This window comes from Aedes aegypti, chromosome 2 (assembly GCF_002204515.2).
Source record: "Aedes aegypti strain LVP_AGWG chromosome 2, AaegL5.0 Primary Assembly, whole genome shotgun sequence".
Classification (NCBI taxonomy): domain Eukaryota; kingdom Metazoa; phylum Arthropoda; class Insecta; order Diptera; family Culicidae; genus Aedes; species Aedes aegypti.
This window is the reverse complement of record NC_035108.1, coordinates 427,139,049-427,154,927: the sequence shown is the minus strand read 5'-3', so window position 1 is coordinate 427,154,927 and position 15,879 is coordinate 427,139,049. Positions and strand designations below refer to the sequence as shown.

Here is a 15,879-nt window from a genome sequence, read left to right as displayed (position 1 = left end):
CGGAATAGCTACCGGAGGAGTGGAGGCAAGGCGTTATATGCCCTATCTACAAAAAGGGCGACAAACTAGAGTGCGAAAATTGTCGTGCAATCACTATCCTAAACGGCGCCTACAAAGTGCTATCCCAAATTTTCTTCCGTCGGCTATAACAAACGAGCTCGTGGGAAGTTATCAAGCAGGTTTCATCGACGGCCGCTCGACAACGGACCAGATCTTTTCCGCGCGGCAAAGCCTCCATAAATGCCATGAGTATCAGGTCTCTACGCACCATTTGTTCTTCGATTTCAAGGCGGCATACGACAGTATCGACTGCATTGAGCTATGGAAGATCATGGACGAGAATAGCTTTCCCGGGAAGCTCACAAGATTGATTAGAGCAACGATGGACGGTGTGCAAAATTGTGTGAAGATCTCGGGTGAACACTCCAGTTTGTTCGAGTCTCGGCAGGGACTACGACAGGGCGATGGACTTTCGTGCCTGTTGTTCAATATTGTGCTAGAAGATGTCATGCGGAGAGCCGGACTTAACAGTCGAGGCACGATTTTCACGAGATCCGGACAATTTGTTTGCTTCGCGGACGACATGGATATTATTGGGAGAAAATTTTGAACGGTGGCAGATTTATTCACCCGCCTAAAACGCGAAGCAACAAGAGTCAGGCTAATAGCATTTCAGGGGGAGGGGGTCTTCACGGACCCAGATAGCCGTAGCGGTAAACGCGCAGCTATTCAGCAAGACCAAGCTGAGGGTCCTGGGTTCGAATCCCACCGGTCGAGGATCTTTTCGGGCTGGAAATTTTCTCGACTTCCCAGGGCATAGAGTATCATCGTACCTGCCACACGATATACACATGGAAAAATGGTCATTGGCATAGTTAGCTCTCAGTTAATAACTTTGGAAGTGCTCATAAGAACACTGAGCTGAAAAGTAGACCAGAAAGAAGAAGAAGGGGGTCTTCACTAATTTGTGACGATGTGTGACGAGGGGAAGGGAGGGGTACCAAATTCTGGACGTAGCATCTATCTATATAAATAAAAATGGAGTGGTGTTTGTACGTCACGAAATGGCTTTCAAACGGGTCAACCGATTTGAATGATTATTTTTCCGTTTTGTTCGTCAAGTGTTCCGACGTGTTTGTGTGTATAAAAAGCCCAGGATATTTACCGGGAAAGTCGGAAAAACAAGCGTGAACGGAACTGCCATTTTGTATGGGACGATCCAAAACGTTTTTCAACGGCCTACTTGATGGCAAGACGAAGTTTGCCGGGCCCACTAGTTTTGAATAATTTCGGTGAAAAGAGTAGCGCTGAAAAAATGACAAACGGTTATTTATAAAACTTTTTAGTCTGAATTATTAAACTTAAGTTATAAAATTATGATTCAGCTATGATAAGATTAAAAATGTTCTAACAAATTTCTAATTTACTTGACAATCAAGCAGATTTTATGAAGCTTTAAATAGTTATATGAATATCATATTGTATTAGTGTCCAAACAATTTTATTTATAAATAAACAAATTAAAAATGTAATAAGTTATGTAAAAGTCAATGCATTATCGACTTGGAAAGTATTGCTTTTCCATTTGTTAAGGGATCATTCAAATATTACGTAACACAAAATTTACCAATTTGAGACCCCCTCCCTCCCCCACGTAACAGCTTTTGTATGAAGAATTTAAAATTTTTGTATGGACCTTAACATCATGGACGACCCCCTCCCTCCCCTTATTGCGTTACGTAATATTTGAATCAACCCTAACAAGACAAAGAATCATCCGTTTTAGTTTAATTCATATTTTCAGTTGTAGCTTTATTTCCTCAAAAGAATATAATATGCTCATTAAATATTAACTTTATAACAGTAAAGCAATATCGTGGTAGGTCATTTGGCATAAAGTCGTTTGGCATAAAGCCGTTCGGCATAGTCGTTTTGCATAAAGCCGTTTGGCATAATGGTCGTTTGGCATAATGGTCGTTTGGCATAATAGTCGTTTGGCATAATAGTCGTTTGGCATAATGAGTCTGAAACTAAGATTCTCTAAATTTTTCGTTTTTACTTTTCTATTGGATCTTTCTGATGACATCAGTTTTGTTTTGGAATCAATTGATACAAAATGACACTTTATTCAACAATCATACGCTCTAGAATAAATTTAAGCATATTAGGAAAGTTATTGTCAATAGTATTTTATTAATTATCCAGATAATACCCTTCTTTCAAATATTAATTCTTCTTTTGAGTTTGACTTTTGGAGCAAATTTTTGCGCTGAAGATTTTGATATATTTAGCACAAATTTACCCTTCTTTTAGTTGTTCTTTTTATTTCTAAATATGATGTAATCATATTTAGTTTTATAAATAACCCTTTTGTCATTTTTTCAGCGCTACTCTTTTCACCGAAATTATTCAAAACTAGTGGGCCCGGCAAACTTCGTCTTGCCATCAAGTAGGCCGTTGAAAAACGCTTTGGATCGTCCCATACAAAATGGCAGTTCCGTTCACGCTTGTTTTTCCGACTTTCCCGGTATGTAACTGTTGATTTAAAATTTCATTAAATTTCTCCTTCTTTTATGCATAGGCTGTTCTCAGCTATATCTTTTAAGTATTTTTTTTATTATCACTGCAGTTACTTCGATGGGTTGTGCTACTTTTCTCCGCATGTTGGTTCCCCGAATGTCGGTTCCCCGAACGCCAGTTCCCCGAATATCCCGTTTCTCCGACTAGCCCACATCCCCGAAAAGTTTTTAGAACTCATAATTGTCGTAACTTTATACATTTCAGGGTGGTGAACGAACTGACCATCTAATATGCACCCTTCTTTATTTAATTGGCGGTTCTTTCGAGTTTTACCGTCCTCAGCATTTTTGCCAACATGTGTATAGCCGAGAATGACAGAATACTTTCTTTTTTTAACGTATATCGTTCTTTCTCGTCACCGCTTTTCGGGGAAACCAGTCATTCGGGGAAAAGTACCACAATCACTTCGATGATTCTGAACGTACTTTTTTTATGTCTTCTCGTTTCATTACGCCGCCATGATTTTTGGCGTCCATTCTTCTATTGGTTTAATAATAAATGTTGCCTTCTTTAAAATATACGCTATTCTTTATATTTATACTGTTTTAAATTTTATTATTTGGTAAAGCTAAATGTTAACCATTTTTAAATTTGGCTGTTTTATCAAATCTTGCCAAATGTGTTGTTGGAATGATAATTACTTTAGAACCTGCTAATATTCAACATATACTTTTTTGGGGCCAACGCGTGATCTTCTTCCGAAATATGCTGGACAAAATATTTTTTCAATCACAATTTGTCCCTTCTCTTGATAATAAACGGTGTTTTTGATGTACACTTTCAAAGTTAGTCAATTTATATTGACCCGTTGAAAAGTTTTGCCACAAATATTTTCTTTTAAGGATGTGTTGTTCATTTGAGCTATGCTGTGAAAAGATTTTTTTGCGTTAGAACCTTAAACATTTGATACGAAAAATAATCTGCTCTCGTATATAGGCTATTTTTGCATTAAGTCGCATTGATAGATCTTTGAATTATCGTATTGATATTTTGCAAATAAAAAATCCATTCTTTTATCAAGTAATTTTCATCGAATGTTACGTCCAAACTGGGACAGAGCTTGATCTGCAGCGAAATATTCTGCTCCCTTGATGAATAACTGTGAACTTTCTTTGCCAATTTACTGTTTTCAAATATGTATATCGCAACAAGCTCAAAGATTCTCTATGTTCTGGGATGTAGAGACCCGTCACGAGCTTTGTTTAGTAATGCTCTCGAATATCACAACAATTTTTGAAAATCTTAGCTTGGAAAATCTCTGAACGAACACCACGATTGTTTAGAACCTACCATTTTTTTCCATGGGCTCGGTGGTGTCGATCTCGGTAAAAGCTTACAAAATGCCGATATTTAGTTTTATTCAACCATTATGCCAAACGGCTATTATGCCAAATGACCATTATGCCAAATGACCATTATGCCAAATGACCATTATACCAAATAACTTTATGCCAAACGGTTTTATGCCAAACGACCTTATACCAAACGGGGTACAATCATATCAATGCTCTTGACGGAACAGCCTGTATAAAAATGAGGACAACAAAATTGAGCAATATCCTTAATTCGTTAATTATTAAGTTCATTAAGTTGTCTAAATCACTCGGTAATTCAGCGAAAGAGCATTTTTATTATTTCATTATGAGTTGTGTAAGAATATTTCAGTATTGGTGGCGATGATGAAATTTAGTTTTTTAAACAATCCTAACATTACAATTGTTATTTTTCCCTATCTGGCCACTGTTTGCTGAGTGAATTTGAATTTAGAGAATAATGACTGTAGACCCATTCTAAATTAAGGTATTTTGTTGATCATATTCACTGAATTCTGTTTCTTAACCACGAATTAATTATAAATTCCTCTAAAATAACTCTTTTTTTTAATTATTATGAAATATTTTGAACCCATACTCATAGCTGTTAGTTTTATCAATCCGAACCAATTTTCAGCTGTAAACTTGTTTTAGGTTTTAACAAAAGCGAAAGTACTACAAATGAAATGTAACCAAATTTAACTAAATTAAAAAAATAACTGGAAATCACTATTATGTAACTTGAACAGGAAATAAGTTAGTTTAAACTGTTTTCCAAATGCTTTTTGAGCGCTACGGTATATCAAACTATCAATCGTCAGATTATTCTGACGCTTCAGTCAGTAATTAATATAGATTAATATAAAACTTTGCTTTGAAATTCAGGATTTTAATGTTTCGTTTTAGCTGAGGAAAACAAATAAAAAATAAGGGTGGGGGAGTGCTTGATATGCTACGTACTTTCCAAGGGGGGAGGAGGATGTATAAGCTCTTGGGGTTTTCGAACGCCGAGTGCTAAGGACGATCTTCGGTGGCGTACAGGAAGACGGCGTGAGGCGGCGAAGGATGAACCACGAGCTCACTCAACTCTACGGCGAACCCAGTATCCTGAAGGTAGTTAAAGCTGGAAGGATACGCTGAGCAGAGAATGTTGCAAGAATGCCGGACAACAGCCCTGTGAAAGTTTGCTACGATTCCGGTCGTGGGTCGCAGTCGAGGATGGAGAGAAGCGGCCATGTACCGAGTGAATTGGCAAAATACTATTGGCGAGGTTTAATCAAGTTAATTGATGTTAATCCAAATAAATAAATAAAGGGATGTTGTTTTACAAAGAATTATCATTAACCATCCGTTCAAATGCGGAGTTGAAAATAACTTTTCGAATTTAAAACCCTTACTACCCAGAAAAACAAAATGGCGATCTTGCCATCGCCAACTACGCCCAACTATTTCCCAAAAATGATCGTTCCGTCGGAATAATCCATTCGGGACCAAATTTAAATATACATCTCCACCAGGCGGGCAGCATAAATTAGCGGCAGTAAATCATTGGTGATTTACGATGAAAGTCCACCAAAGCTAGGGCTAGTCGCTTTGGCTTGCCGCGCTATTTGGTCGTTGTCCACGCTAATAGCAACCGAAGTCGATGCGCTCTTCCGCAACCATCATCAAGTAGCTTAACTCTTCGAAATGGGCTTGAACGTCGAAAGATGGTGTCGACGGCCGAAATGGATATATGCAACATTTTGTCTTGTTGCCTACGATGGGTGCAAATTGGTAACGATTAAACGCCATGGATTTGGTTGGGAAACTCATAGCGTGTGATTAAAGCCATGGCCGTAGTTATAGGAGAGCATTGCCCCCTCCCCCTGGTTGATGGAACGGGAATCAATTCTTCTTCTCTTCTTGACAGAGCCTGCTTCTCAGCTTCGTGTTCAATGAGCACTTTTATTAACCACGAGCTTTCTTTGCCAAAGTTGCTATTTTGCATTCGTATACATTGTGGCAAGTACGATGATACTCTATGCCCAGGGAAGTCAAGGAAATTTCCATTACGAAAAGATCCAGGCCCGACCGGGAATCGAACCCAGACACCTTCAGCATGGATTTGGATAGTAGCCGCGGACTTTAACCACTCAGCTAAGGAAGGCATGGGAATCAATATTGTGTTGAAATTTATGTAATGCTGTAATGCTTGCATAAACAGTCCTGCACATAAATCACTAAAGTTTGGTGATGAATTTTTGAGGATGGACGGCATAAAAAAAGGAAGAAAAATGAGTGAATGACGAGGAATAAGAGAAAAAGAGAGAATTCACAAAGAATAAAAACATGGATTACAAAAATAACGCCTTTGGGTCCCATGGCGTTCACATACCAACTTGTTTATAAAATAATAAATTTCTAAGAAACATGTCTACCAAATAACAAGGATTCTGAAAAAGATCCTCTCAAAACTATTGAATCTTGTGAACTTTGCAAACAAAGTGCAAAAATATTTACTACCGTGCTGTTTCGAATTGCCGGACACTCGCCTTTTTATCGGTAGTTTTGGACTAAAATCTTTTTTTTTTTTTTCATTTAGGATTCATGATTGAGACGTCATCTACGCTCTCCATTCATAAAAGATAACAAAATTACATTTTTTTAGTGATTTAAGCCATTGTTGGCTTGCACAGCCAATATTGAAAAGCATCCTGGAAACAACAGAATTTCTTCTAGTATTTTCTTGTCAGCATTTATAATTGCAGCATATCGAAAATTTGATACCAGTATTGAAATGGCCAGGCCTACTATGCAGACTTGGGTTTGAAGGTAATTGCGAAATTCACAGCGATCAAATTATTCACGAATGAATAACGTTAATTACGATTTTTTTTTATTTTGCGAGGGAAGAAACTGGGACAACCGTTCCAAGCGTTGCATTTAGGAAGAGATAGGTCAAATCGTTGGAAGTGGCGTTTCTCAGAAAGTTAATGCACAATGCATTGTTGAGATCGGTTTCCTGGGATGGGACAACGGTATTTCTTCCTTATGTCCTGGCATTAGAGCCTCGGCTAAAGCGCCGTCACTCGCTCTCTGAAACAAGAAGATAAAATGTCCCTCTTCCATTAAAAAGAAATTGAAAAAAAAACATTATCACTAGTCTTGCTCCAATTTCCACCCTCCTCCCCCCCCAGTACGATCAGTAGAACAACACAATTTAACATAAACCCTAGGCTAGAATCGTCTTATTGAGTGTTGAATTTAATTTTTTTTCTAGGGGTCAGGAACATCATTTAAGACTGCTTGAACAAGTTACATATATTTAAGAGATAAATTTTATCAAAATATTATAGAAAATTGACTCTTAATTGATCTTTTTCTTCTAATGTCAAAGTGTCAAAGAAGGACTGGGTAAAAGTTTGTATCTGGTGAGCCGTTCATATTGAGCTGTCTTTTAGAATATGTAAGCTATCACCGAACACTTTGGAACGTCTGAACGGAATGGTGCAATCATATCCGCTAGGAGAGGCGAATGAACCCTTCTGGTTTAAAACCTCTCTAATAAACGCAAAAGAAAATATATCCACTAGGGGTACACTGCTTTATTCATCGAAACCATAGTAGCTGTCCTACTACTTTTTCTTGAAGTCACCAACCCAGACAACCAAAATGTACGTATAACGAAATCACCTTTTGCGTTATTCGAAGCTCATATGTGCAACGTTTCCGTACAAGATGTCGTCAAAAAGTCTTATGCGTACAAAAGTGGAGGCGATATATGTGCATATTTCATATGATGAAAGCTGACATGCAATGCGAGTGTAAAGATTTTATTGCGAGCTATTTTGTAATCTTATGCGACTTAATATGTGACAATAAAGTTGATTTGACAGCTGCTACGGACTGCTTCGTACGTACTTCGAACGTGTTTAACTAGAAAAATAGTGCTTTAAGCGGGGAAACCCATCACTCAAACGATTTCCGACACCGTTTTGTGCGGAAGGGTGTTATTTGTACAAGTTGTACGAGTTTTCAGGCTAATTCTTATGCGACTTCTGGTTGTCTGGGAAGCATAATACCACCCTTTCAGCGCTGCTTTGGCTTTGACTGTTGTACACATTTTTCGTTCAGATTGAACACTATCCTCATATAATCTCTTCAACTAATTTACTTTCATAAGACTTATCATAAAAATTCTTCAGCCTAAACTATTTTATTTACGCTAGTGAGAAAATCCGTGACAGGAAATAAAAAGCGACTTGTCGCAAGCAGAGCTTACTGCGATCCAGGAATTCAAAGAAGAATTCAAAAGCATTTTCTTTAGAGAAAGCAACACATAGGTATATCCACGGTAAAAAGAAGCAAGGTATTATACTCCGAAAAATGACATGTGGCAATGACGTCATTCCTATCGCAAACTCGAACGAGTGCAAAAGAAAGCAAGGCCTGCTCTCCTTTACTATCCTCAAGGCCCCATGCTTGACGATAGGAATGACGACACATGTTTTGTATCCTCTTATTTATGCCAATCAGATGCATTTGAAGTCACTGTTGGCCTTAAGTGTTCGGAAAATGAGTCGAAACGGTACTGTCATGCGGAATGATATTGGCCCATAAAGGTGACTCTGTGCCACTATTTTTACAACAAACCAATTCCAGAATAATGAAAACAATGTAGCAAGCTTCAATGATACCTTATAAATAGTCACTAGATGGCCATGGACTAGTTTATTGACGTTCATAGTAGCCATGAGATGCATCGTGAAGGGCGGTTAAAATCACCCCTAGGCCCGATGTCACCCAGCACGACGGAACTGATCGTCATTTTTATCACAATGTGAAAATTTCTGAAATTATTACTTCCCGAAACTTCTAAAGGACGTCTAAACGAATTCTCCGAATTTTTTAAGGGTAAATTCATGTACAGTCATCTCTCCCTTACTCGATATTGAAGGGACCATCGAGTTAGGGAGGTATCGAGTTACAGAACACAAAACCAATGCAACTGCGATCCAAGGGACCATCGAGTTAGCCATGACAACCAACTTTTACTATGGTTCTCTAACTCGATATCGAGATACGGAATATCGAGTAAGGGAGAGTTAACTGTAGTAATCTTTGGTTGCGTTTCTAGAGGAATGCTTTGAATTATGTTCAAAGAAGTTCCAAAAAGAGATCCTGCAAAAATATTTGTTTCTATGAGTGATTCTCGCTGAGACCGGCCCGCTATTTACACTTGGTCTTTCAAAATGTTCAAATTTATGCCCATTCGAAAGCTCCTGTCCATTTAGTAAAGAAACTGCATTCGGTTGGTCAAATTGATGATCTGTTGGAATTTCAATTATCTGATAAAGATGGTTCTTGGAGATGGCTTTGATGAAAATCCATGTTCGTATTTGAATGTTACGCAAATAAATAAAAATACGCAAATGTAAAAAAGTTAAATGAAGTTTAAGAAAATCCTTTAATGGATACTTAAAACGAAACCTTGGAATAATTCCTGAGGGAAATCCGAGTGTAATTTTTAAAAACAGTTCAAGAGAAAATATTTGAAGAAATCTGTATAGGAGTATGGAGGAATAGCTGTTAAACATCATAATGTAAAACTCATGAAGTCATGACTCGAGTTTTTGTAGAAATACATTCGATAGAATACCTAGAAGAACTTCTAGAAAAATTTCTTGTAGAATACAAAGTACCCGAGGGATTCGTAATGCAAATAGTCCCAAAGGGACCCCTATCGGAATCTCAATACAGATTGCTGTTGAAATGTCTGCCGAATTTCTTGTAGGTATATTTGAAACAACAGCAGTGATCCTCAGCCATTTTTATTTCTGGTAGTAATTAATTCTCCTAATAATTTAGTTTGATATTTTTGATAGCATTGGGAGTAGAACAGCTCCCTGAAGAAAAAAATGTGAAACTTGTCAGATTTAAGAGATATAGACATCACTTTGGTTGCCAAGACTCTAGGGCAGTGGTCCTCAGCCTAACCGATTACACGGGCCATCTCAACGCTTTCAAAATAAGTCGCGGGCCGCAAGATTAATGAGGATTAATTTTAGCAGCTTTCAATGGGATTGCAAAAATCACTTTTTCTATGCAAACGGATAATACATTTCTGGGAACTTTATGATCGAAGCAGTAGGGGTTTGAAAGCAAAGATATAAGTAAACGAGAAACAATGCCAAGTTTTCGATGAACTATGATAGCTAATATAAAATAATTCATGACGAAAAATCTCTCCTTGAAATACTTTTCAAAGGCTAGGAACATAGCTTTATTAGTACACTTTACTCAAATTCGATCAACATTTCACTTACACTATTGTGGACAATGTATTTTCAACTTTTTCGATTAATAATGCAAAATAGTCTACTTTAGAGGTTTTATCTAATATTTTTAAAGGATCGATTTTCATTACATTTAAACATAACTTGAATTTTACTTATGTATTTTTTCTACTTTTACGAGTTTAAAACAGTAACGGTAATTTTTTCGACAAATTGAGATAAATCGTTTAAATTATTTTCACGAATTCACTTCAATCGGATTAATATTAATTTTAATCTCTTGATTTTTGATACTTTGAAAATGTTTACACCTAAGCAATTTCCGAAATGCTGTGTAAGTGTTATTCATATCGGACTATAAATAACTGAGATTTATCCCACAAAAGTTGATCATTGTCCAATATTGTACATCTTTTTGCATTTGGGCTCCTCAACCATTCAAAAAGCAATCCATATTCAAATATTTCAAATTACATAATCTTCAAAGTTTTACAGAAATAGGAGACATTTTTGAAGTCGAAATAAAAAAAAATCTTTGTAAAAATATCAGCGTTCTGGGGACACCTCTGCAAGACGAAGATACTGGTTCAATTTTTTAAACTGAAATATGTTCAGCAGAGAGATTTTTAGAGATTTGAAGATTTTTTGCAGGCCCTTAGCCTTCCTTTTAAAATTCTAAGAAAATCGGGGTTTTCAGAAACTTTGAACCTTTGAATGAGTCAAAGCAAATTCCTATTACTCCTTATGCCACGAAGATTACATTATTTCAATGACAGACTTTCCAGGAGCAAAGTTACAAAAGCAAAGGATTAAACATCAGCATGAATAAAAATTATATCATGCGGGCCGCATCACATTAATAATCAAAATCCATTCGCAGGCCGCACAAAACCTTCTCGAGGGCCGCAGTTTGGTGACCACTGCTCTAGGGATATCTGGAGAGATTTGAGAGCTTCTAATGGATGCTGATGGAATCATTCTTAGAGATTTCTTGAAAAAACTGTATCAAATCTTGATATAATACAGAAATCGAGTACAACAAGAAACTCGGAATGATTCCATGATTTCCATCTTAAAGGACCGTAACTAAAGGAACATTTAGATTCTTTATCGTTAAACGGATTTGTTACACAGCTTAAACATTGAATCTACAGTCTTTTAGACTCCACTTTGCACACTTTAAAAACATAGAGTGGAATCTTTCATAGTTTAACGTTTTATGCAACTTTTGAGGTTGTTCGACCTTCTCTGATGGAAATCCTGGCTAGGCCCATAAATAAGGGGCCCAAAATATCCAACAGTAGTCGATTCACGAGCATTATCTTCTCTTGCCCTCACACCAAATGTACCAAGTACAAAACGTTTATCAGATCAATAGTACTCTAAGGACAGGAAACGAAGGTAATGCAAGCGTTTTGTGATTTCGAACGCCGGGTGCTTAGGACGATCTTTGGTGCTGTGCAGGAAAAAGATGTGTGGCGGTGAAAGATTAAACACAAGCTCATCCAACTCTACGGCGAACCCAGTATCCAGAAGGTGGCTAAAGCTGGAAGGATACGATGGGCAGGGCATGATGTAAGAATGTCGGACAACCACCCTGCAAAGATGGTGTTCGCTGCGGATTCGGTTGGTACAAGAAGGCGTGGAGCGCAGCGAGCTAGGTGGGCGGATCAAGTGTGCATCGATTTGGCGAGCGTGGGGCAAAACCGAAGATGGAGAAATGTCAATTCAAAGATATCTGTTTGGATGTTTACTAAATAAATGAATGAGTTTTATACTGCCAACAGATAGTTTTATTTTGTGTCTGGTGGGTAGACGAGTGGAATCCACATGAATATGTTTGGTGTCCAAAGTGCATCAAAGCTTATGCCATTGTGTAATAAAAACCACTCTGTATTGCAACATGGACCGGAAATCCATGATATGATTGGCGATGATTGGTTAGTGCTACTTTTAAGAAGTTCACCAACATTCGAACGGTTTTCCCCACACACAAAACACCGTTATTGGGTTGGTCATGGATATTTGATGGATTTGACAGCACGTGTTCGTCACGAGACGAAGCACACTAGATTTTAAAACGTGCAGCTCCACACGCGTTGGACGATGTTGGCCACCTTCCGCACCATCATCGAAAACAGTGGACGACAACCGATCAGCATCCATCCGTCTGGTATCTAGACGCATAGCGACGGACGATGGCCTCTTCTGGTGGCCGAGACGCGCACAAAAAAGGTGTCGAATCGATTTGTTTACGTTTTCGTCGTCGCAGGCCAGTCATCCATCAAGCTGCCGAAGTGGACGCACGATAGGATAGGCGTTGGACCCGCTGACCCGCTTTTTTGCCAGTCTGCGTTTGGGAGACGGATGGATGGGGGCAAAATTTCCTACCGAAAGAACCAAAACAAACTCTCACCTCCGATGGGTGGAAAGCGTGAATCTTTTCGTGTGTAGCGAAGAATGCGAATGGAATCTGGATAAATTTTAGCAAAGAGTATTCGTTTAGCTAAGTTTACATTCCTTGAACATTCTTATCGATCAATGTACCGCCATGCTTTGTTCAACATTGGAACCATAGGTGCCGAGACAGTTTTTGCGGTAAAAGCGCAGCTATTCAGCAAGAAGTGGATAATTGGCTCGGTTTCACATCGGTCGAGGATCTTCAGGATCCCCTCGAGGAACATTTTTACTAATTCCTCCAAAAGATATTTGAAGGATTATAGACTGATATAGCCAGTATGACCGGATGAAATACATGCACGGCATAAAAACACAAACAAATAGATTTTGACCAATGATATCCTTAAACTATCGCGAAACCACTCAGTTAACGATACAAGGCTTATAAACAAGTTCCCCAGAAATGATGTTATATGTTGGGTTGTTGCTAAGTTGCATTACAAACACTGTCCTCTTTGGATGAGGCTGGGTGTTTGGAGCATTTGTCATCAAAATACAACGCTGAATGATAATTTTCAAAATAATCACTTGAACTCACCTGCAGCTGCAGCGTCTCCTCGAATCCGTCCGGGAACTCGGTACAATTAGTATCCAAATTTTGGGATAGCGACGTTGTAAGATGATGTCTCGCATTCATCCCAATCACCATAGACCAAGCGCTAGGGTTGGACTACACACTAGACTTGGTGGGTGGGTTGGGATCCGTGACGATGTCCGTTGTAATCCGCGCGCGCGCGTGCACTTCCACTTCCGACAACACCCGCGGACACTGCTCAACTAGGCCAGGCTTCACTTACACGTAGTGGTAGCAGTAGATTCGCGCCGCGTTGATAAATTCTGGTTTCAATAATCCGCCCTAACTAATAGTGGTGATGCCCCACTAGGTGCTTCTTCCACACTAGGCCACACTCATTGGGGCTTCCAGCTTGGGGTTGAAATTGCTCCGGATTTGCACTTCACTGCAGCATTGCTTCACTATTTGCACACCCACACACGTCGAACCGAGGATTCGTTCACATAACACTACTGCCTTCTGATCCTTTGCTTCAGCCGACCAGCTTATCGATTTACTGCGACTCGAACCAATAGGTGGCCTATCTACGACTTTCAACAGCAATCAGCAAAGGATTTTCATTTTCTGAATCACACTCTCAACTGGGTCGGATGAATACTATGGGGGGATGAGAAGGGGGACGAAGAAATCGGAAAAATGAAGCACAAAAAACCATTGAAGCCTTTTTTATGTAAATTCAATTTACGTTAATTGCATCACGTAAATGGAATATTAATGCATTGGAGGCAGCTTTATTTTGGTACAAACTTATGAATGTTTAGTATACTCGTAACATTGAGCTTGTGCTAAGTCAACTAAGTACTCCTAGGGAGCTAAATCATTAAAATTCATTCTCACTTTTAAGATCAAACAACTATGATCAGTTATGCAGTTCAACGCCTATCTAAGGTTATTCAAGTACTCCTTTTAATTTTGGACTTGTGTAATAATTCCATTTACGTTAAATTCTATTTGCGTACCCTGACCCATTACATAATAAAAGGTTTAGGTGTAATCGAGATGAATCCAGAGCTTTGCTCTTGGGCTACGTTCAAAGGATAAGGGTGCAACTCGCGGCTTGACCCCCATAGCCCCCCTTCTCCTCGCGGTACATACTCCAATCAAGCAATAAAGCGGAAATCGATTCAGCCATGTGTGTGTATTTAAACAAGAGGAAAAATCCGTAACCGGAGCTTCATTTTGTACCGCTGTTCGGCGCTATTGACATTGACGCGATGATGTTTGACGGTTTTGTTGAATCGATGGCCATAACCTCTAATTCTTGTCGCGAACAGGGACAACGGTGCCCGTGATGGACACAGTGATATTGGGGACCGTAAGTAAGGCGTCAGTAAGTTTATATGGGAGGACGAAGAATTGCCCACCGACTGGTTGGATGGCCTCATCCGCCCTATCTACATGAAAGGGCACAGACTGGAGTATGCCAATTATAGAGGATTCCCCTGCTGAATTCGGCGTACAAAATTCTATCGCGCATCCTGTTTAACAGACTGCGACCGCTCGAGGAGTCCTTCGTCGGCGAATACCAAGCTGGTTTTCGTGAGGGCCGTTCGACAACGGACCAGATATTTAGCTTGCGAATGATCCTAGACAAATTCCGGGAGTATAACTTGCAGACTCACCATCTGTTTATTGATTTCAAGGCGGCGTACGACTCAGTGAAAAGATATGAGCTTTGGCAGATAATGTCTGAAAATGGTTTTCCGGCGAAACTAATTAGGCTGATACGTGCTACGCTGGATGGTTCGAAATCAAGTGTTCGGATCGCAGACGAGGTGTCAACCTCGTTCGTGACGTTAGACGGATTGAAACAGGGAGACGCACTTTCGAATTTACTGTTCAACATTCCACTCGAGAGTGCTATTAGGAGATCTGGCGTGCAGAGAAATGACACTATTATCACAAGGTCACATGTCACATGCTCCTTGGCTTTGCGGACGATATAGACCTAATTGGAATTGATCGCAGGTCATGCCTCTGAAGAGGGAGACAGCGAGGATAGGCCTGACCAAAACGAAGTACATGGTTGCAGGTAGAGATAGAGTCAGACATGGTGGTGTGGGTGCTGAGGTAGTGTTTGATGGGGATGTGTTTGAAGTTGTTGAAGAATTTGTTTATCTTGGAACACTTGTGATATGTGACAACGACGTTTCCCACGAAGTGAAAAGACGTGTTGTGGCTGCGAATAGGGCCTTTTACGGACTACGTAACCAGTTTAGGTCCCGCAGCTTGCAAACGGAAACAAAATTCGCCCTGTATAAAACATTGATTCTTCCGGTGGCTCTCTACGGGCACGAAGCGTGGACGTTGAAAGATTCAGACCGGAAAGCTCTCGGTGTTTTCGAGCGTAAAGTGCTGCGGGCAATACTCGGTGGGAAACTCGAAAATGGTGTGTGGCGCAGACGCATGAATCACGAGTTGTATCAAGTGTACAAAGGTGCGAACATTATCAATCGTGTAAAATACGGCAGACTTCAGTGGGCTGGTCACTCAGTGCGAATGTCGGAAGAAAGAATTGCGAAAATAATATTCAGCAGGAAACCAGGTAGAGGTCGGTGGCTTCGGGGAAGACCACGAATACGCTGGCTGTACGCAGTGGAAGAGGACCTGGCGACCCTAAACGTTCGGGGCAACTGGAGAAGTTTCGCCCAAGACCGACGCACGGTGCTCCCCT

The 15,879-nt window shown here is 39.5% G+C and overlaps 1 protein-coding gene across 6 annotated transcripts in view; it reads right to left on the bottom strand.

Moving 5' to 3' along the window:
- LOC5578840 (voltage-dependent L-type calcium channel subunit beta-1) overlaps nucleotides 1-15,879 on the bottom strand; it is a 483,469-nt gene that overhangs the window by 453,033 nt on the left and 14,557 nt on the right. For all 6 annotated transcript variants that reach the window (XM_021847630.1, XM_021847610.1, XM_021847627.1 and 3 more), the window contains exon 2: nucleotides 13,170-13,802. In XM_021847630.1, the coding sequence (XP_021703322.1) occupies nucleotides 13,170-13,280 (111 nt within the window). In that variant the 5' untranslated portion in view covers nucleotides 13,281-13,802. The remainder of the gene's footprint in view (nucleotides 1-13,169; nucleotides 13,803-15,879) is intronic.